The 21,776-nt window shown below is 40.4% G+C and overlaps 1 protein-coding gene across 1 annotated transcript in view; it reads left to right on the top strand.

Annotated features, from left to right (window-relative positions):
* Positions 1-15,358: 15,358 nt before the first annotated feature.
* pitpnc1a (phosphatidylinositol transfer protein cytoplasmic 1a) overlaps positions 15,359-21,776 on the top strand; it is a 68,824-nt gene continuing 62,406 nt past the window's right edge. Inside the window, exon 1 of the mRNA XM_063471726.1 lies at positions 15,359-15,934. Coding sequence (XP_063327796.1) covers positions 15,887-15,934 — 48 coding nt within the window. The 5' untranslated portion in view covers positions 15,359-15,886. The remainder of the gene's footprint in view (positions 15,935-21,776) is intronic.

Genomic DNA, 21,776 nt, shown 5'->3' with positions numbered 1-21,776 from the left:
AGCAAAAGCTGAGATTGGATTTCAGTGTATCCATGGAAACAGCCTTGACATTGAAGCATCAACCACGGCTCTAAAAGGTTGCATCTGCATGATTGATAAGGATGAGAGCACATGTGGTGACAGAAGTGCATTCTTCTACATGGATAATTTGCAAATTATCATTTGAAAGTGATGAAAGGTAATGCCACTTGAAGCAGCATTCTCATAGTCCCCGATATTTCTCTGCTGTCCGTGCTTCTTCATTCTGTTTGCTGATAAGTGCTCTGGTGATTCTTCTCACAGTAATCTTGCACTCATGGTGAATTAACACAACCACCCCTAAAAAAACATTTGCGCTTCTCAAGCAATGTTGATTTTCTAATGATTTTCTTAACATCAGCATCGTTGGACAAAAACAACAATCGCGCCACTACATTCACCAAAAAAATGCTTGCTGCACTTTCATTAATCATTCTTGTCTTACTGATTTATACACTGGAGGAATTAACATTAGCAGTCCTTCACAATCATAAGAAGAATATTTTCCTCTTCTTAAAAAAATAATCTAAACTCCAGTTTGGATTCTGGCAAAAAGTGAAATAAAATATGAGAAAGCTGCGGAAATTGCACAATAAAAGCATGTTTCACTAGTGAGACCTGAAAAAAAGATGAGAAAACGTCTTTCAGAGGTATCATCGTGTGCAGGAAAAGGCAATTCACGGACATGAGTGCCACTTTAGTGAAGCTAATGTGTAAGTTCAATAAGGAAGATCTGTATTCACTCATCACTTCTGCGTCCCCATGCTGCCAAACTTAATTCTGTCCTAATCACTCTGGTGGTGTCTTTTTCCTGCCTGCCCTCTGTGAGCAAATTAGCCTCTGTTCTGTGTGCTTTAAATCTCACTGCTCTTCTGTCATTCTGTCTTTAAGACTGTCATTCGTTGTTTGCCATTTCCACTTTATCCTGGCCAGATAGAGATAGTCATCCAAGTCTCCACCTGCTTCACCACTGCCACCACCAGCATCTAGATTCCAGGAGGTCCTGTTATACTCTGTACCATCTTTGGACTCATGTTTCTCTCCTTATAGTTAGTTTTGGTTCATAGAATTTGTAGTTCTTTTTTACATGCTCAAAAACACACAAACTCACATCTGATACTTTGACTCTCACCAGAAATCTGTATGTTTAAGTATACCAGAAAACTAAACTACATTTTCCTTAATGATGAAGATGGTGTCTGTAACTATCTGTCTCTATCTCACTACATGCCTAGCATCCTTCTCTCTTACCTCCTCGCACCACTGCATGTCACCTTCACTTGTGGTCCTCGTCTTTTCCACCTGCCTAGCAGCTCCATATTCAACATCCTTTGTCCAACATATCCACTGTCCCACCTCTATCTCAGCCTTGCCTCTCCAACTTTGTTTCCAGGCCACCTCAGCCTGAGCTCTCCCTCTGATGAACTCATTTCTAATACTGTTCATTCTGGTCACTCCTGGTGAAGATCCAAACAGCTCAACCTCCTGTCTTTTCGTCAGTGCCACTGTCTCCAAACCAAACATCATAGCAGGTCTCACTAACATCTTGTAAACCTTCCCTCTTACTCCCGCTGCAATTCTTCTGTTACAAATCACCCCGATACTCATCTCCAACCACTCTACCCTGCTTGCACTTTGCTCTTGTACACTGTCCATTGCTTTAGATGGTTGACTGCAAGTATTTAAACTCATCAGCCTGCTCCTACCTCTGCTCCTTGCATCTTCACTGCTATACATGCCTCCCTCTCATTCATACATATGTATTCTGTCTTGCTTCTAATGAAGCTTATGCGCATGTTCAATAAGGAAGACCTATGGTCTCACATTTGTCTCTTCCCAGGTGCTGCCAGCTAAATCTAAGTTTTATCACTCCCACTTTTCCACGCTGTCAAGCTGTTTGTGTCATCAATGGTTTAGTCCAATCACCTTCTCCCAGCCTTCTCCAGGCCAATCAGCATTCATGCCGCGTACTTTAAATGTCACTGTGCATCTGTCATTCTCCTTTGCAGATGCCATTGTGCAACCCACCTCCTCCCCATCTCCAGCTCTCATCACTAAAGCTCCATTTAAGCCACCTTCATCTCCACCATCAGCATCTAAGCTCCGGGGTGTCCTGCTCTAATCCCTTTCAAAGCTGGGCTTCCGGTCCGCCAAGACGGGCCATTGGAGTCTAACCGCCAAACACCTATCTGTATTATGTTCATCAATAAATCATGTTCATTCTTTCCAGTGATTTCTCCTTATTGAACTTACTTTCATTCCTTTTCTCTCCAGAGCATACATCCAGGCTCCCTTCCACCTGTTCCCTACTCTCCCTACAGATCATCTTAGTCCATCGAGACTCCTGAGTCTCAAGAGGGAAGAGAGAAGAAGGGGCTCAGAGCCAGTCCCTGTTGTAATTCCACCCCCACCTTAAACCCATCTGTCACTCCTACTACTTCACCACTGTCTCGCTGTCATCATGCATGTCCTGCACCACCCTCTCAAACGTCTCTGCCACTCCTAACTTCCTTGGTAGAACAGTTCAATGGGCACCCCACCATATCCTTTTTTTCTAGCGTATGTTACAATTAACTAGAGATGGCACGATACCACTTTTTTATGTCCGATACCGATACCGATATCATAAATTTGGATATCTGCCGATACCGATATGAATCCGATATAGTGTGTTTCTTAATCAATAAAACTGTTTTTTTAATATCTTGCTGCATTTTGTATAAGTTCATACTCAAGTTTAAATAAACAACAACACTAAAGCTATTCTGTTATACCTGTATGTAAAAAAAATACACTGCGCCCAAAATATTTCATAGTTCAGCAACACTGATCAATCTAATAAACTTAAACCTACTCCATCCTTCCTATTCTGGTATTTTAAAGAGTACTTAGCAGAAATATTAAGCAACCTAACTAATAGGGTTGAAAGAAAAGTATGTCTTTGTGCCCCCTTTTCCCTGTTCATGCCCTATCGGCCCCCCTGGCTAAACTTTGCTAGATCCGCCCCTGCACAGTTACCAGCCGTCAGCTGCGTAGAAAAAGATCCTGGTCTAGAAAGTAATATTAAATAAATTCTAACAACAGCTTATCAAGCTTAAACGTGCTGCTGTTGTTCATCTGCTGGTTTCCTCTTTCTGGTGCAAAGTGGGCCAAAAAGAAAGAAGAGAGACAGACTCGCGAAAAGCCGATCAGCTGATCATTAAACAGTTTCACCATTGAAGTAGCAGCAGGAGAGGGAGGGAGAGAGAGAGAGGCAGTCGCTCCATATATCGGTTGTTAAGCTTAACATGGGAATGCTGTACAAACATTCATAGATGAACTTACACACTTGCTTTACTTCTCTCTGGGATAACTTCCTCGGAGATGAAATGCTGATTTGGTAGCAAGGCTACAAATACACACAGCCCTCTATCACGTGATGCACACTGCTCCAACGTGCTATGGTTATGAGATGAGTTACGCCGTGTCGCAAGTTTTGTGAGGTGCTTTTTTGATACTTAATGGATCGATTACATTTTTTATTTCTCGCCAATATCCGATCCAGTAATTTAGGTCAGTATCGGACCGATACCGATACGTAATATTGGATCGGTCCATCTCTACAATTAACACACAAACACATCTATCTAGATAGATAGATAGATAGATAGATAGATAGATAGATATTAGTTAGGTTGTTTAATATTTATGCTAAGTACTCTTTAAAATACCAGAATAGGGAGGATGGTGTAGGTTTAAGTTCATTAGATTAATCAGTATTGCTGAACTATGAAATATTTTGTGTGATGTATTTTTAGCATAAAGGCATAACAGAATAGCTTTAGTGTTTTGTTTTTTAAAACTTGAGTATGAACTTTTACAAAATAAGATAAGATAAGATAAGATAAGATAAGATAACCTTTATTAGTCCCACACGTGGGAAATTTGTTTTGTCACAGCAGGAAGTGGACAGTGCAAAAGTTATGAAGCAAAAATTAGAATAAAATAAAATAAGAATAAATACAGTATACAACTGTACAGAATAGAATAAAATAAAATACTATATACAGTAGAATAAAATAGAATAAAATATGCAATAAGATAAAAATAGAATACAAGTGCTATATACAACTCAGTAAAAATACAACGATGCCAGAAAAGATTATTGCACATTAGTGTTATTGCACATGTGTGGATGTGTGTGTTGATCAGTTGGAGTCTTTGTTGTGGAGTCTGACAGCAGTGGGGAGGAAAGACCTGCGAAATCTCTCCGTCCCACACCGTGGGTGCCGCAGTCTCCCACTGAAGGAGCTGCTCAGTGCTGTCACAGTCTCATGCATGGGGTGGGAGATGTTGTCCAACAGGGATGACAGCTTAGCCACCATTCTCCTGTCACTCACCACCTCCACTGGGTCCAGAGAGCATCCTAGAACAGAGCTGGCCCTGCAGATCAGCCTGTTCAGTCTCTTCCTGTTCCTGTCCCCAGCAGAGATGCTGCCGCCCCAGCAGACCACACCATAAAAGATGGCTGAGGCATGTGCTGAGGCAAATGCAGCAAGATATTAAAAAAAATAGTTTTATTGATTATAAAATACACTATATCAGGTTCGTATTGGTATCGACAGATATCCAAATTCATAATATCAGTATCGGTGTCGGACAAAAAAAGTGTTGTTATAAAAAAGTTTTGTTATTTTCCTGAAATGTCAAGATACAGATAAGATTTACTCATCCAGGGTTTGGAAGTGGATTTAAAAATGGTGCAAATAACTTCAACAACACCTCAGAGGATATCCAAGCAACACCATCTAGTACTGTCCACATCAGGCCCTGCTCTCTTTCCCACTCACTGTGACATCTCTCTCGTCTCCTGAGCTCCCTTCTCTTTCTATTCTGAACTTTAAACATTTTTATTATTGGGTCCAAGCAGAACTGCTAATGTCTAATTAGATTTACTATAACCTTTTGCAAAGTTTCTAAAGTTAAATTTAAGTTTCCTAAAATTGTAATGATTTGTATTACTTTTTAAAACATTAATAATCAAATAGCCAGCCCAGTGAAGTTAAAGAAAGCAACAGTTCAACAGAATCAAGGACCAACATCACCTGTTTTCCAGGCTACTTCTTCTGTTTGCCTTACAGTCTAACATTGTGTCCCATCTGAACCATCTTCATACACTGTGGCAGAACAGACAAATCAGCTGAAAAGCCTGCAGGACTCCTGAGGTCCCCAAGATAACTGCACATTACCCACCTGCAACACAGCACCACTTCTGACTGTGATGATCTGAAGATAATCTTAATTGGAATGAATTACCCTGAATGAATTAACACTGATTTAATCCTACATTTTTGTATTAGCTTCAGTTTTTATTCAGTGGTAACTTGGCTCATTATTACTTTATTGTGCTAATCAAAGCTCAAGTGTCCATCTGGATGGAACAACTGGTAACATCTGTTAACATCTTTGTTTAATGCATTCTCGTTTTTTTGTGTGTGTATAGATCGTTTTAAATAAATCCCCACATGTATCACAAACTACTGCATCTTCTATATGTTCCTTTATGCAAAGATTATAAATGAATGACGTGGACTTAGACGCCTACAGTAAGTTATGAAAGAGTTTATATCTCTATACAGCTGGCATGCGTGTTATTCACACACACCATTCAAGACTAAAGCTGCATCAGGTGACACTGGGCTTTATGCAGTAACGAACAGGTGCCGCTGCAGAAAGCGGTGAAGTCTCTGACATTCCTGTGAAGACAGACTGCAATTTATCTACAGACAAACTTTGTCACCTCACCTCATAAAATCCCTCAAAGGTGTTTTGTCTTGAGTTGCTGTCAGTGTCACCCGTAATGCCATCTCTCAACTCTCAATTGCCACCTTGACAGCAAACCTTGAGAGAGCATGTTGAAAAGGTGTACTGAAGTGTGCTATTGTGTGTGTGTGTGTGTGTGCATGTGTATGTGTAAGAGAGTATCTGACTGCATACAGCATGGGATACATACATGTGTGTGCTACATAGGTGCGGGACATGTGGATATCATATGGAGCAGCAAACTGCACCACAAGGATTCGCCACAATTTCCAAAATTTATGACATAATTACTTTGCACCCTTCAGCTACTTCATCATCAGTCTCCTCGGACTAATGAACTGGTTTCCGTTCAGTGCTCTGCAGACGACCGGTTTGGGTATTCATTGTGCTTAATGTCTGATTTACACAAAGCACAGAGTTGTTCAGTCAGCATCCTCAGACTGAGCTAATCAGATTGACTTCCTATAGGTTTACACCTAATAAGTTCATATTTTTTATAAACATCCTAATAAATCTTCTCAGGAGACTATTATTAAACCCCAGCAGGCTGTTACATTTAAACAAATAACCATGTTTGTCTTTTTGTTAGTGATTTTAAAGATCATGAACACTTTTCACCACTAAACACTGAACAGGTGAGCATGCACGAAAATCATACTGATATATTGATATATACCAACTCTAAAGACATTGTTTCGCTGTCTGACTGTACATGAAGGAACAAAAATTAGGCTCTTTGAATGAAGTCAACAACTGCAGTTGGATGTCAGTGGTACCCTTCAGCCTCCTGGTAGATGCACATATGGTATAAATTTGAAAATCCTATGTGACTTCCTTTTTGAGTTATCACATTCACAAGGTTTTCAGAAAACTTGACTTCTGACCTTGACCTTAAAGTTGAGGTCAGTGAGTCTCAGAGTCATCCAAGATTTTTAGTAGGTGCACTGGTGGTATGATTGTGAAAGTCCTATGTGACTTCCTTCTTGAGTTATCACATTCACAAATCTCCACCACCCAGGTGAGTAATGATGATACCCCACATATGTATTTGAAGGTTCTCAGTCATCCAGGTCATTGTAGTCTAAGGAGCTTGGGAAAAAAGCGCCTGGACTTCTTTGAGTTGCTTGAAGACGTTTCACCTCTCATCCGAGAAGCTTCTTTGTGCTAGGGTCAAATGGTGGAGAGTCCCAGATTTTACCCCACCAGTGTTTTATGGTTGAGGAGTTAAAACTTTATTTCAGATTTTCAGTAAAGACATATCCATGTCATGATTCCCCAGCTGGTCCAAAGGTCTTCTGTTTGTGCATATCTCTTCCACTTACCTTTTACTAAGGCCTACCAAAACTCCACCCTACTGTTGGAGCCCTTCTGAGCCCACACCTGTTTTCCATCTACAGTACTCATCATCTTGGCAGTTAAGAAAATGACCAGCTCCAGCCACAACTCTCCTCTTCAATTTGCAATCTTCTAGTTGCTTCATACTTTCTTACTCATGTTTTTCTTTGAGTATTCCCAAATGTGTTCACTCTCTGAAAGAAGCCCCTCCACTGAGTCCTCGCTGGACCATCAGCCCTCAGTGTCAGTCTGGGTGAGTCACAGTAAATTTCCACAGCCTCTGCCCTCCTCCTCTGGGTGGAGCCCTCATGGCTCCTCCTGGGGCTCCCACCTGATGGAAATCAAGGCAGCAGTATTCAAGACTGGCGCGCTCAACCACCTTTCGACAGAACATCAGCTAACCCATGTTAGTGTGTGGTCTTACGTCAGCCTTGCTATTCATAGAGTTTGTACTCACCTTGTTCTCCTGTCTCCTAGTCGATTCATGGAAGCCATTTTGCAAAACTCGCCATAGCCTTGCTTACCTGGACGCTGGTCTTCTTCATACTGCTGCTGCTGCCAGTAAAATCCTCTCAGTTTCTGCCACTATCACATGCCTCCCAAGCTACAGCTTGGAATCCTGGACTCACCCAGACCTCAGTCGCCCACCTTCCCCTCCTGATTTTCTCCTCCTGCGAACAAGTAAGGTGTAGTGGCGAATTTCTGTCCCAAGCTTTGAAAAAATAATTCTTCCACTTCTTAATGTGAGCTGTCCAGATTTATTTCTGACTCATACATACAAACAAACGATGTCACGGTCAAAAAAATATTTGCTGCTACAGCACACATTTCCATTGCTGTACTGGCTCATTCTAACCTGCTACCACGCATGCACTGTCATGTTTTCTTACTTGACACAAATTAAACACGCAGCATATATTCTCTAACAACATATTATACAAAATCAAACATGTAACATAATAACTGAAACGGTATCAAATATATTTCTCTATAGATTGGCTTTAACTTAAGGCATCACAGCTAATTAACTGGACAAACTATCCACTGTGTTTCTGGACCCACCTGACTCTCCTGTCCTTCTATTACAGTGCCCTTGACCCATCTCTGCATCCCCCGTCATGTTCCCGCACCCAGCTATCATAGTGTCCCCTCACAGTTGATGTTATTTGCAAGCTTCCCTTAGCTCTGAGTCTCTCAGTTAACGTTCAGAATTTTTGCTCAGTTCATAGCCTTAGCTCTGTTCACCTTGTGCACCACTCCGTTGTTAAATAAAGTTCTTTATTCATCACTTTCTTGGCTCTCGGGTTGAATCTCCATTTGAGTCAATCTCTCATCTCAGGGCGCTCAGCTGTGACACTCAGAAACAATCATAATTTAAACTGATTTAAAACAAATCAAGCTGTCTATGTCTGCATTGAGCTATTAGAGTCCTAAAAACTAAGATGGCCCATCAGTAGGTGTTGTTAATAAAGTATCCAACCATTCATCTTGGGAGCAGCAGTCTAAGCAGAGAAGTCCAGACCTCTGTCTCCCAACTCTTCCGAGGTAGAACGCAGAGGTATTCCCATGCCAGTTTGGAGATATAATCTCTGAAGCTTGTCCTGGGTATCCCTGGGGCTTCCTCCTGGTAAAACACTTCACCTACAACAGGATGGAGTATTCTTACTCGGGTATCGGGAGCACAGCAGTACCATTTGTGTCCCTGACTGTGTTACTGTAAAAATGTTTATGGTAAAACGGTTTCATGGTACTTGAAAGAAATTTGACAGCTACTACAAACATATAAGCAGCGAGGAAATATCTGTCACCAACTACATCAATACATATTTCTCAGTAATGGTGTAAAATCACCTGATTTTTACATTATTGTAAGCCAGACATATAGCCAGTAGTTATACAGTGCATCCCAATATTTTACCCTAAAATTATTGATTACAGGGAACTTGATGCTTATAAGTGTGTGTTTTTTGGTCATGTGCACTAATTAAAAGATCTGAGTTTTGCATTTTGAGAGCAGGTGACCTGCAGGTTAGGGGGCTACACAGAATCTCACTGCTTTCAGGACTACTGGGACCTTAATCTGCAGATTTAATAGAGTGTATTCATAATCTTCTGTGTTAACTAAAGGCAGCATGTGTTTACCTCTGAACATGGAACATTTTCCATCCATCTTTTTTGAGCAGTTAACTGCACAGCTCTGAGTCATCTCTGCTTTGGAGCTTGGCTCTGTTTTATGCCATGAAGAATGGAGCTTTCTGCCTCCTGGTTGCCTCTGTGAAGACGCTGAAACTTGTCTATGTGACACTGATTTTTCGCCCAAACTAAGCCAAGCACACTGCATCCCACTAAAGAGAGCATCGAGAAATGAAGAAACACGTCATGTAAAACTAGCCAAACTCTTGCAACCTTAGTAAATGTCTTTGTTTCTGTGTGGAAGTGTGACAGCACTATTATTCGCTTATGGTAACAAATCATGACAAAATGTAAGGTTTAGGACCTCTGAATGTGTGATACCATCTCTTTTCATTTTTGATGACCTGTAATGTGTTCTCAGCAAGAGAAGAAAAGATGAAAAGCCGAACAGCCCACAGAGAAATTTCCCACCGAGCAGTAGGAGGATCAAAGATGTCACAGTTTTAGGCTGAACCAAAATCTTTCATGTTCGTGCTGACTGTTCTGAAAAGCAGCTCCGTTTTGGACTTCACACGGATTAAATAGTGCCCAGCAAGAAAGACAAAAAAGCCACTATTAAGACAAATGAAACCATAGATACCACCCACCGCCTCCATTCCCCGACCCCTCCCCTGTGTCTTCACCTGGATGTAATGCAGTCATTAAGCTGCCTGGCTCGCCCATCTAGCACCGGTGTTTTCCTTCCAAGACGGATGGCTCCAATAAACCCCTTATTAATTTTGGCTTCGGCACAGCCTACACCACCGAACAAGCTGAGAAACAAGCTCCTTTTTCCACAGTAACAGTGGACTGGCGGGGCTGAGTGGATAGGAAAGTGACAGTAAAGGCCAGATAATGATGTTAAGCGGCAAGAGGCAAGGAAGCCAGGTCTCTTAGCAACTGTTTCTCCTCTCTGCCGACGCTCTGATATCGTCGGGAATAAACAGTTTGGTGTTTGTGTGTGTCTGCCTAATTGTAGCTGGTGTCATCAGTTTGACACTACAAACAGCTTAGCATAATGTCATATTATTTTCCTTTAAAATTCAATTAGAGGTGATAGATAGTTTTGTAGCTGTCCTATGGCAGCAGAGCCCAAAACATGTGCTCTGTGTGTGTGTGTGTTTTAACTTTCTTAAAAGTGTGTGTGGGGGTATATAAAGAATTAATCTGGAAAAGAGATAAAGAGACTTCACATTGCAACTTTAATACTGTGTGAATCGTCAGCCAGCTTTTAAATGAGAAGTATTATGCTCATTCCGAGCACTCTAGTTAAAATAGCTTTGAGTCGCTGTTCAAAATAATCCATAGCCTATTTAGCCTATGCTGGTCTTATGCCGCAGCTTAGTTCAATCAAAATAATCAGTTTTACCCTCCCTCCCTTTAAGACAACCATCGAATTAAACTAACTTGGTTCTGATTGGCTTTCCCTCACAAACACAAGGATTTAACAGCAGGTGGGTGGGGACTCTGTGCTAACAGTCACACCTGTGTCCTTGAGATGCCTGCTCTTGCTGACATCATACAGATCCAAAAGCAGAAAACAAGAATTGATGTTTTGGCTCACCGTAATTACTTTTAATATTTTTATTAAGGTTATTTAATTACAAATTAAATCAATGCAGGAAAACAACAATCATGTCAGAGACATTGTAAGAGAGCAATCGAACACTCCTGAACTGAAATCTAGCAGACTATTCCAGAGAGCCTACATGGTTGTAGGCGTATAACTATCAAGAAAAAAAAAGAGTTTTCATGCTTATTTTCATGCAGATTAACAGTGAAAAAATATCGATAAACATTTTAACCTGTCGGCTGGATTGTGAGACTTGCTTCTAGAAGCACTTTGACCATATTCACCAGCACCAGTGAAAACAGGCACATTCATAAAATTCCACTGTATTCCACACCATGAAGTGTGGTAACAAGTAACAACAGTAACAAGTAAACGATCATCACCAAGCTAACCAATACTTTGGAAATATGTATGCAAATTTGTTATATTGCAATCTCATTCAGTTAAATTGTGATTTTAGTTGTTCTGTAGCTAGTTTTATCTTTGTTGACATTTGTTGGTGATTCCTGAAAGGCAACAAGAGCTCAGTCCTGTCTTTGTTCACCATTTTGTCTTTTCACCAAGCAATCGTTGCCTCAGTTGCACATGTGCGAGGTTTCATTTTCTCTATATGTGCTTTCAGGAGTGGTGTGAGAGCTGCACTGTGTATGCTGGCATGTTTTGGTACTGTCTGAGTGTGTACCAATGCCTTCGCACTCATTGACACCAACATGCAAAAGAGCACATGCAAGCGCGTTGCACCCTCTTGTGTTCAGGTATGACAACTTCAGTTTTGTTTCTTTGCAACCTACACAGAGAATGTGTTTAATGATTCCTGTTAGCCTCAGCACTATCTGTTTTATTGAGCTTAAAGTAGCTTCAAGTATCCTTAATTCAGGCTGTTTGATTATTTTTTGTTTACTGTTTTGGGAAAAAGCTAATAATTAGGTTTACTGATTTCATCATTTAATATGAGTCTCAAAGGGAGGTAGAGTAATCCTCCAGTTCTGAACTTCTTGTTCTGCTGGGGTACACTCAGTGTTTGTGTTCTCCCTGTGGCTACTGGTGTTTTCTGTGGGTGTGTCTTCTTCTTCCCACAAATCGCTACCAAAAAGGGAGTATAGCTACCAGATATAATTTAAGCTATTCCACAACATACTTATGCCATTGCACAATAATAATAAATTTCAAAGAGATCACCGAAAGTAATTAATTTTACAAAGCTGTTAGTATATGTTCATTTTTATTCCCCAGCTTCTGTGGTTTTCATATTCTCTTAGAGGTAACCCACAGTGACTATCTTGAAGCATTTAGGCATTAAAAATTAATAATAAGCTCGGAGACTTCACAGCTCTCCCTGTGTGTGTATAACAAACGGGGGTGGAGTGTAAATAAGAATGTGTACTGTGCTTAGAGAGAGGGCAGTGGGCTTTTTTGACCAGATTGTTTAACACAATCCTACAGAGTGAGAGGATGCCTGAGGAATGGAGAAGAAGTGTACTTGTGCCATGAAGGTATGGGAAAGAGCTGCTAAAGCTAAGTTAGGACAGGAAGAGAGGTGACAAAAAGCAATATGGCTTCATGTCAAAAGAGAGAACTACAGATGCAATGGCTGGTTTGACAGTGTTGATAGAAAAGTATAGAGAAGGTCCGATGGAGTCGCATTTTGTCTTTGTGAGTCCAGAGAAAAAATATGATAGGGTGCCAAGAGAGGAACTGTGGTACTGTGTGAGGAAGTTTGCAGACATTCTGATCTGTAGTGAGAGTAGGGAGCGGGTGAAAAAGAGCCTAGAGAGGTGAAGGTATAAAAGTCAGCAGCAAGGTAGAATTCACTATGTATTAATGAGAGGGAGACCGGTGGAATCATAAAGTTGTAAGACGCAGAGTTAGTGAAGGTGGACAAGTACAAACTATCCAAAGCAACAGACAGTGCACAAGAGAGGTGAAGTGCAGGCAGGGTGGAGTGGGTAGAGATGAGGGTCAGGGGTAATTTGTGACAGAAGGATAGCAGCAAGAGTGAAAGGGAAGGTTTACAAGATGGTAGGGAAATCTGCTGTGATGGTTTGGAGACAGCCACTCTGACAAAGAGACAGGAAGCAGAGCTGAAGGTGTTAAGATTTTTGTTGGGAATGACCAGGATACGAGTACATCTGGAGGGCAGGTAAGGCTGAGCAGTTTGGATACAAAATGAGAAAGACATGACTGAGATGGTTTGAACATGTGCAGATGAGGGACAGTGGAGTGAAGGGATGCTGTGTGAGGAGCTGGCAGGCAGGAGAAAACAAGGAAGAACTCAGAGATACTGATGAGTCACTACAGCGACCCCCTAAAGGGAGCAGCTGAAAGAAGAATAAAAAAAACTGTGTTTAAGTACACACTTACACTACTTGTAAGTCATTTTACAGATCATGTAAACCTCTGCCACATTAAATAGAAATATTGTACTTTCACTTAACAGATTCATTTGACGTGTTTAATTACAACTTTTGCTTTTAATCTGTTTGCACACAAAGCATATAAGGAGTTTATAAAATATGCATCCAAAATCTGGGTGAAAATATAAACATAATGCATATTAATACGTAAGTAGGAGGAAATTTCTCTAGGAACATTCTCCTGCATTGGGTACAATTTCTTTTGCTTTAATTAAAGTTTCGTTGATTTTTCTTATGTACTTTTACTTAAATAATATTTTACTAATCAATATTTTCACTGGTACTTTCACTTAAAGGATCTGCATACTTCTTTCCAGCATGCTGCATCTGATTTGTTCTACAGTTTAAAAAAAATCATAATTGTTATGTACTGTTTTATATACAAAATACTCCAAGAGTCAGGAATAGCTCTTTTTTAATGACATTATAACATGTTACCGGTAGGTTTTGTCATTTGTAGTAGTTAAATATTGTATCACAACTGAAATGAAGATCTCTACTGACATCTATCGTGAAAGAAATGGTACTGCATGTAGACCTCTGCTTCTCTTTTTACATTTTGAAACGTCAAATATAACTTTAAATAAATTATTTTGGTTAATAAAAATGAGAGAATGAGTAACTTGGATATGCAGGAGCTCTGTTGTGAGCATGATGACCTCAAACCACAGACACGTTGGCCGGAAAACAGTACAGGAAACTCTGAGTTTGTTCAGCACGGTAGGTGTGCGCTGCATGAAACAGCCACGATTAATGGATCTGCGATTCACACGTCATCAGGTAAATTTACTGTAGGTGGAATTGATATGATTTGTGCTTTGTCACACATTTCTAAGTATGCAAGGATGTAGAGGATAAGAGTAACAGATACCAATTAAATAAAAGTTTTCTCCAATAAAGAATGTGACCTTTGACCTCCTGGAATGAACCTGCAAACCACACAGACCAGACTTCATCTAAATCAGCTTGGGGAAGTACAGAAGTGCAGAGGTGAATTCTTCACTGACATTTAAAGTTCTGCTGTGGCAATATTTGAAAGCGAGAAGTGCTTATGTTGGCTTAATTGTACATTTCATGTTTAACAGGACTCTTAATGTCTTAGAGAAATATGTTTCAGATTAGCCCCTGTACTTTTTTGGCTTATGAGAAAGACTTGTGAAAGAATATAAAGTTTCCACAAACTGGTAGCAAGTTGTGTGTCACTGATGACCTCTAACTAATTAATAAAAAATATAGTAATTGATTAATTACCATCAACAAAGGAAATACTGAAACCGTTCAGTCAAAAATGCCCTGCTCAGCGACGCTTAAGGACAGTGGAAATAATTTAAATCTGTTTTTAAAGCCATAATTTCAAAGTCTGATGACTTTGTGGGAAAAACTAAAGATTTGTAACCTGGCTAAATTTCAGAACCTTGGTCAGCTCCAACTCAGACCAAGGTCAGCTCCACAACGGGCTGAGAAACAGAACAGGGTGGAATGGCCTGGATGCTGTATATGGCCTTGCATGACCTCCCATGTGCCACTTGATCCAAATATATTTTCACTGATACTAAAAAAATTTAAAATAAGGGGGGGGGCAGAATCAGTAATCTGCACAATTATGAAACGTAGTTATGCAATGCAGTTTACATGGTTTTCTGTAACGTCCTATCTGAACTGTGTGTGTCTTTTTGAATGTTTTTTAATGCGCTTTGATTTTCTGTTTCCGTGTAGGCTATCATTGTATTTACTGTGATCGGAAATCTTTGAGATCGAGCGCTTAGCACGCGCAGCTTCTGTGGGGTACAAATGTGTGTAAAAAAAAAACCAAAACAGAAATCACGCAGAACTTCCGCTCATTAGAAAAAAATAATAAACAAATCTCCATCATTGTTTGAGTCGGACTCGAGAAGTGGTTCAAGCTGCTCCTAACTATGACAGATTTCCACTGCGGTGTGTATTATTGCGCAGTGAAGCGGCCGCTGTGCGGTTGTTTTGCAGCGATGCTTTTACGCTGAAGGTCAGGTCCGGTTATTTCCTGTTGGCTGGCTCTCTAGTGCTTGACACAGCTTTTTTGTGCACGGCCGCGCATCCCTGAACGGAACAGTAAGGCGAAAACTCAAAGGACGTGGAGACACACTGGTAGAGAGCGGCTCAGTGGACGTTATTTACACGTGAAGAGTCACGGAAAGACCAAAAAGTCTCGGTTCTTCTTCGGGACTCGAGCGGACACACAGCCCCTTTGAAGCTGTGGTTGGAAGGGGCGACTTGTTTTGAAGTTTGTTTTGAATTTCAGACTTTTGACACTGTTACCCAGTCGCACAAACTAATGTCGTCGGAGTAGTTTAGGAAAGTGACAGCTGCTGATCACAGTGGGATCGTCTCATGTCCTGGAAGGACCTCTAGTACACCTCGTGTCTGTGGAGACTCACGTAGGCACAGCGGAGCGTTGCAGGAGGTCTTCTTGATGCACAAGTGAGAAAAGCATTGAGTGGTTTTTCTGGACCTCAGCTGCAGTCAGAATACTTTCATCGGGAGAGAACCCCACAGAGGAAAGTTCGATCATCACCATCGTCACTGTGCTTGGACTATGTTGATGAAGGAGTACCGCATCTGCATGCCTCTCGCAGTGGAGGAGGTAGGGGAAGTTTTATTGATTTTTGCAAGCCGCAGACTTGCAGATCAGCAAGTTTTGCCTGATTTGCTTTGCTGCACTTTTTCTATTGCAAAAGCGATCGCCGCAGTATTTTAGGAAAGTTCACAATATTTTGCACCAAAGCCTCATACAAGCAAGAGCTGGAGTCGGGCAGCCACCGCGGGGTGGAGCTGCTGTTTGTCTCTCCTTCCACCCAGCTTGTTTGCGTCCAGTAGCAGCAGCAGCAGCAGCAGCAGAGGGAGTCGTGTGATTAATCTTGGTAGTGAATCATGCCTCTGTTTTGCTTGTGCTCTGTGAGTAGTGTGTAGCTACAGATTGCTTTCTGCGTCTTCTCCTCCTGGAGCCACCGGGCAGGGTGATTGTATTATATTATAATTAAACTAGAATGTGCTGCTTCTTTCTTTTTTTTCTTTGTTTGCATGCAATCTCCCTAATGCACAAGTTCACACCTGTGCAGCTGCTGCATGTGTGGTCAAACAGAAATGATGTATTGCAAACAGTGATCACGTTAGATACCTTTGCTAATCAGGTCCCCCAGTCTTCATGCTTATAATTGATCACACAGCAGAGTGGTTTTGTGAAATCCTCGTTCCCTTACTTTCCTGCTGTTTGGGCTGATTGTCTTCAAATGATTCAATCCATACACACCTGAAACGGCACAATAGATGTTCCACCTGAAGACTTTTATTGAGTTTGACAGTGTGCAGTTTATCATGTTGTGTTGCGTAGCTCTAAATACCTGGGTTGCCACACAGGTTCACAATGCAGAGTTGGCCACATTAAATTGTAGTTTAGTCAGCCTTGCTGTTTGTGAAGACTTGATTCATCACTGCAGTCAGGCAAAGCCCATTGTTGTGCTCTCGGATTGAGTGAGGATGAAACTGGAGTCATCTGTACATGCCTTTAATCAGAAAGCCAGCTTTAACAGCCCCTCCTGAGGTCTATTTATGTTTCTTGCCAAAGCACTGCTTTATCACATCGTGTCCTGAGGCTGATTGGTTCTTCTGCTTTGCATCGCTCCAGTGGTGATAAAAGAGCCACAGCTGTCCTCAGTGGCCAACTAAAGGCTATCACATCTTTTGTTGTAATGATAATAACGTGGCCCGGCCTAATCCATCGATCTGAGAGTGACTCGGTAAATGAGCACGTGAAATCTATTCTTTTGAACACCTAAGACACATAAATCATGCACTCATCTTCACACACACACAACTCTTTATATGAGCTCTACACAGCCCTGGACAATCATTTTAAATTGGTTCTGTTTCACAGTCGTTGTTTTTTTTTAAAAATGCAAACATAAAATGAAAGGCAATAAAGTTATTGTTCTTCGAGTACTCAGTGCAGCAGCAGTCAAATTTGAAGTATTGTCTTTCAGTGGAGTCACCTGGAGTGGTGCAAACTGCATAACATACTGTTAGGTGTTCCTGTAAAAACTGGATGAATAATAAAAACACATCTTCACCTCCCAGAGTCAGTACACTGCCTTTTTTTCTCATAGATTCGTGATGAGGAACGGTTCATGTAGGGCCGTGCTGTGCTGATATATTGAATGCATTTCTCACAAGAGGCATCGCATCACTCACGATTCACAGTCTCCTCAAATGGCACTGCAGCGTGAGAGCAACAGGTTTCTCTTCACATGAATATGACAAGGACTTGAAGAGCTAAAGAATTTTTATACATTGTTTAAAACATAATTGTGCCACCACATACATATTGTTTAAGGTTCTTCACAGATCTTTGGGTGTTTAAACCTTGATTTTTAAGGCTCAAATTAAAAATGTGTATAAAAGAAAGGAAGAAAACCCACTTACACTTGTTGTGGAATCTTATTTTGAAATGCGCTATCAACAGTCAGATTAGGTGAGTTTCAGTTCAAATGGTGTTTTGGGTTTCTCTTGCAATTGTAAGAGTTATGCATAATGTTTATACAGTCATATTATGAGAGTATAATCTTCAGTTACAGGATATGAAGTCATGTCAAAAAAGGAAGGTACACATTTACTGCCTCTGTAGAAATTAAGAGGACAAATAGCAGCCATTCATCATCACCAAGTTTGAGCACTGCCATAAAAGCTAACATTTTGTCACTTTGATGGTTTTGAGCATTGAGGTTTGCATTAACACCAAAGCCACGATCTTTCCAGGAGTGGGCGTGTCCTCAAATTTACCCCAAGGTCAGACTGTGCCATGCTCAGAGATGCAAAAAAACCCCAAACGCTACAGCTCAGACTCCACAGGCCTCAGTTATCCTGTTAAATGTTAAAGTTCACGACAGTTCAAACAGATAAAGACAGAACGTGTATGGCTTGTTTGGAAGGGATACCGGGCAGAGGATGCATGAACAGAGCGCAAAATGATAGAGCATTTTTAAGACTGAAACCGATATTTGGTGATTTAAAAATCCGATATATCAGGTGATGTTTTTCTTTCAGATACTTGGATCAGCTGGTTGTTGCCAACAGGGAAGTTGAACAGGGCCCTCTCTTGGGCAACCTATGCAACGTCAGCCCTCACGATTTGGTTGAAGAGTGTTTCTCCCTTTAACTTTTAATTTTTATTCATATATTTAAGACAAGCTTTACAGGGATATTTGGTGTATGCGCACAAGGCAATCACAAAGTACTGGTGTCTCAACACAGACAGAAAAATCAGCTCCACCTAGATTTTACCATGTATGCTTCACATTAACCCAACTCTTCGACCATTTTGGGGACAAATCAAAATTTCAAGGTCCACATGGCCACATGGCCTTTATGTATATGGGTGATAAAGTATTAATGTATTAAATAAAGTATTAATGATTAATTATTTGAATAAATAAACTTTTGATTTTACATACTTTAGTTGCATTTTACTTGAAAAGTATTGCTTCGTGTTTATTAAGCTAAATAAATAACTTTTGTGAGTGCATACACCAAACATCGCTCCATATTCTTGCAGCTGTCAATGTAAGATCAGGCTCTGTGGGAGTTTAAGTGTGTTTGTTTGTGTACCTTCATACGGAGCTGCCCCACGTCACATCTAGGCCCAGACCCAAGATCTTGTTTACGTCCTCAGAGTGGAAGCTCTGCATTCTGATAAACGAGACGCCCGTTTCACCCCTTGTTCCCTGAGGGACTCGCCGCTTAGCCAGAAAGTGACCTGGTACACGAACGCCAGATGGAGAGAAACATGCTCACTCGGACAGTCTGCCAAGAGAGAGTGTTTGTGTTGAGAAGGAGATTGATTGCTTTTGGTAATTATCTAAGTGTACTTTTAAGTATTATCTAAGTACTTTGTTTGTTATTTTATTTATTTTTGTTGCTGTGGATCAAACGAGTTAAACAGCTTTAGTGGTGGAGAGCATCAGATTTTAGGAAAATGATAATCAAAGGTTGACACTCCATTCTGAATCACATTTTTCAGCATTTAAAGGACAAAAGCAATCAGCATAAACAATTTTAAGATACCAATACAAGAACAACAGCAGCAGCAGCCATATTTGCTTACTTCTACAAGTAGTTTCTCACCTTTTGTGTTGTACAAAGGTGCCCATGCTTAATACTGTGCACCGCATGCATCAGCCACTGCAAGAGTGAAAAGAACAAAATGCCTCCAGGCTTTTAGTCTTGGAGGCTCTTCTGTGCAGCTGCTTCACTTTCGAAGATTTTTACACTCAGTATGGCCGAAAGCTTCAGCCTAATTTCAACATGCAGCACATATCGATTCAAATACCGCATGCTTTAAAAATTCCACAGAACATCCCCTCCGATTATCAAGCAGTCTCTTGTGCAGTCAGATAACCATTCCAGCTTTCAGTCAGATAAAGTTTAAGTGGCTTGTCAGTTTTCTCTTTTGTCCTGACGCATCTATGTGAGAGGATTGAATAAGCAGGATAATTGGTGAAGTCACCAGTTTGACTCAAATGTTTATCTCCAGATATTCTTTTAATGCACCATCTGGTCAACGAGTCCATCTTTTAACTCACTAGTGCTTTTTTGTATAATGAGTTAAAGAAATGTCTCATGTACTCTGTTTCTAGTTTCTAGTTTGTTTGACTTTTTATGGTTGTTTGCTTCCAAAAACCACCGATTCTTTGTAAGTTGATTGCTGCTGTGATCAGTCAGCTCTTTACCTGCTTTATGGGCGTTTATTTATCTGCACACCATTTCATCTAATGCTCCCACTGGGGGTCTCATTAAAATCCTCCTGGCATGTTTGAATTTGTGCTCTTTCACTTTGTCTCTAATTGCTGCTACTCCGTAAAACATTTCTTCCAAAGTCTGCTATTTTTTTTTGGTTTGCTTGTTTGTTTGTTGCTCCGTAGTGCATTATTTGGAGGTCTTGCAACATTAGCATTATAGGGATTTCAGTTAATTCCCCCATGCTGCCAGGGCTAATCTTCTGGGTGAGGAGAAAAATTAAGGCTAAATACCCTAAATGTCTTCTGGCTAAATAATAATGTTGCTACACTGCGTTTGTGTATTTTGTGATTGGGGATTTGGGGGATTCAGATTTGTATGCACTTGATTAGTGCACCAAAGACGAGTCCCCGCAGAGATGGTGTACAGCAGAGTGTGCACTGGAAGTGATGTATAAAGTGCTGTGATTATGCGCTCACTGGCCACTTCATTAGGTATACCTCACTACTGGTTTGGACCCTCGTTTCCCTTCAGAGCTGCCTTAATTCTTTGTGTCATCGATTCAGCTTGGAGATGGAAATATTGCTCAGAGTTTTTGGTCTATATCAACAGTTGATGTAGATTTATTGACCACACATCCATGATGTGAATCTCTTCTTCCACCACATACCATCTGCTGACCATTTGAGTACAGTCATCACTTTTTCATACCTAAATGTATTCAGCTAGTGCCATGTAACTGTCTGATGAGATAAACAGGTGCATGCTGGACTCCATACTTCACTGAAAAATCTCTTCTGTGAAAGTCATGCATTTTCGAAGGTAAAGGAGAAATTGACTAAAGATGGCAGGCGGCAAACATTAGAGTTTCAACTCCTGATTATTTTCTTGATGAATCAGTTTGTATCACATTTTTACAAAGCTGAAACCAGTATTCTCAAATGTTGTGCTTTCCCTGACCCTGAGTCAAACCTGTAGGTGCCTGGTGTTCTGTCACTGGTACATGCCAACGCTGCAGTGTTGTTTGGTCTATGTGTGCTCTGTTGTGAATAAAAATATGGGACTGACTGCATGTTGATATACAGCAAAATGTATTTACATGTTAACCATCCATTGTTTTAGAAAATAGTTTACTGTTACACTCATCAGTCAGATACTGAGTTAATGCATAACTGTATAGTGAAAATGTTTCTTATGCGTGATATTGTTCTACCAACTCTACACCCATATAGTAAAAGAAGATTTAATAACTTTCAGTAGCACTTTATAATAATGTCACACTATGAAGCATCAGAATTTATAAATACTGATATGTATGTCCATCTGTTCCTGTTACACCATGTACAGTTGTCATTGCGAGTACAACACTGCTGGTAATGATCATAATCAAAGTCATAATCATATATCTGTATTTATAAATGGCATACTAAAGAGGATTAATGATATATAAATGATGACTTAGAGTTTGTTTATAATAATGCTTAATATACATTTCCCTAAGGTACAGTTATACATTTACATATATAATCTCTAAATACATTAAACAATTTTTGCGAGTCCTCTTCGGTGCAGAGTTCCTGCTGTAGTATATATACATTTTAATCTCCTGTTAATCTCCTGCCAGGCGATGGGATGGCATCATAACATATCATATATATCATAATATTTTAATTTTCATGTTTTGGGATATAAATTAA

The sequence above is a fragment of the Pelmatolapia mariae genome, linkage group LG4 (genome assembly GCF_036321145.2).
Source record: "Pelmatolapia mariae isolate MD_Pm_ZW linkage group LG4, Pm_UMD_F_2, whole genome shotgun sequence".
Lineage (NCBI taxonomy): Eukaryota > Metazoa > Chordata > Actinopteri > Cichliformes > Cichlidae > Pelmatolapia > Pelmatolapia mariae.
The sequence above is the reverse complement of the archived record's forward strand: the minus strand, read 5'-3'. Positions and strand labels throughout refer to the sequence as shown.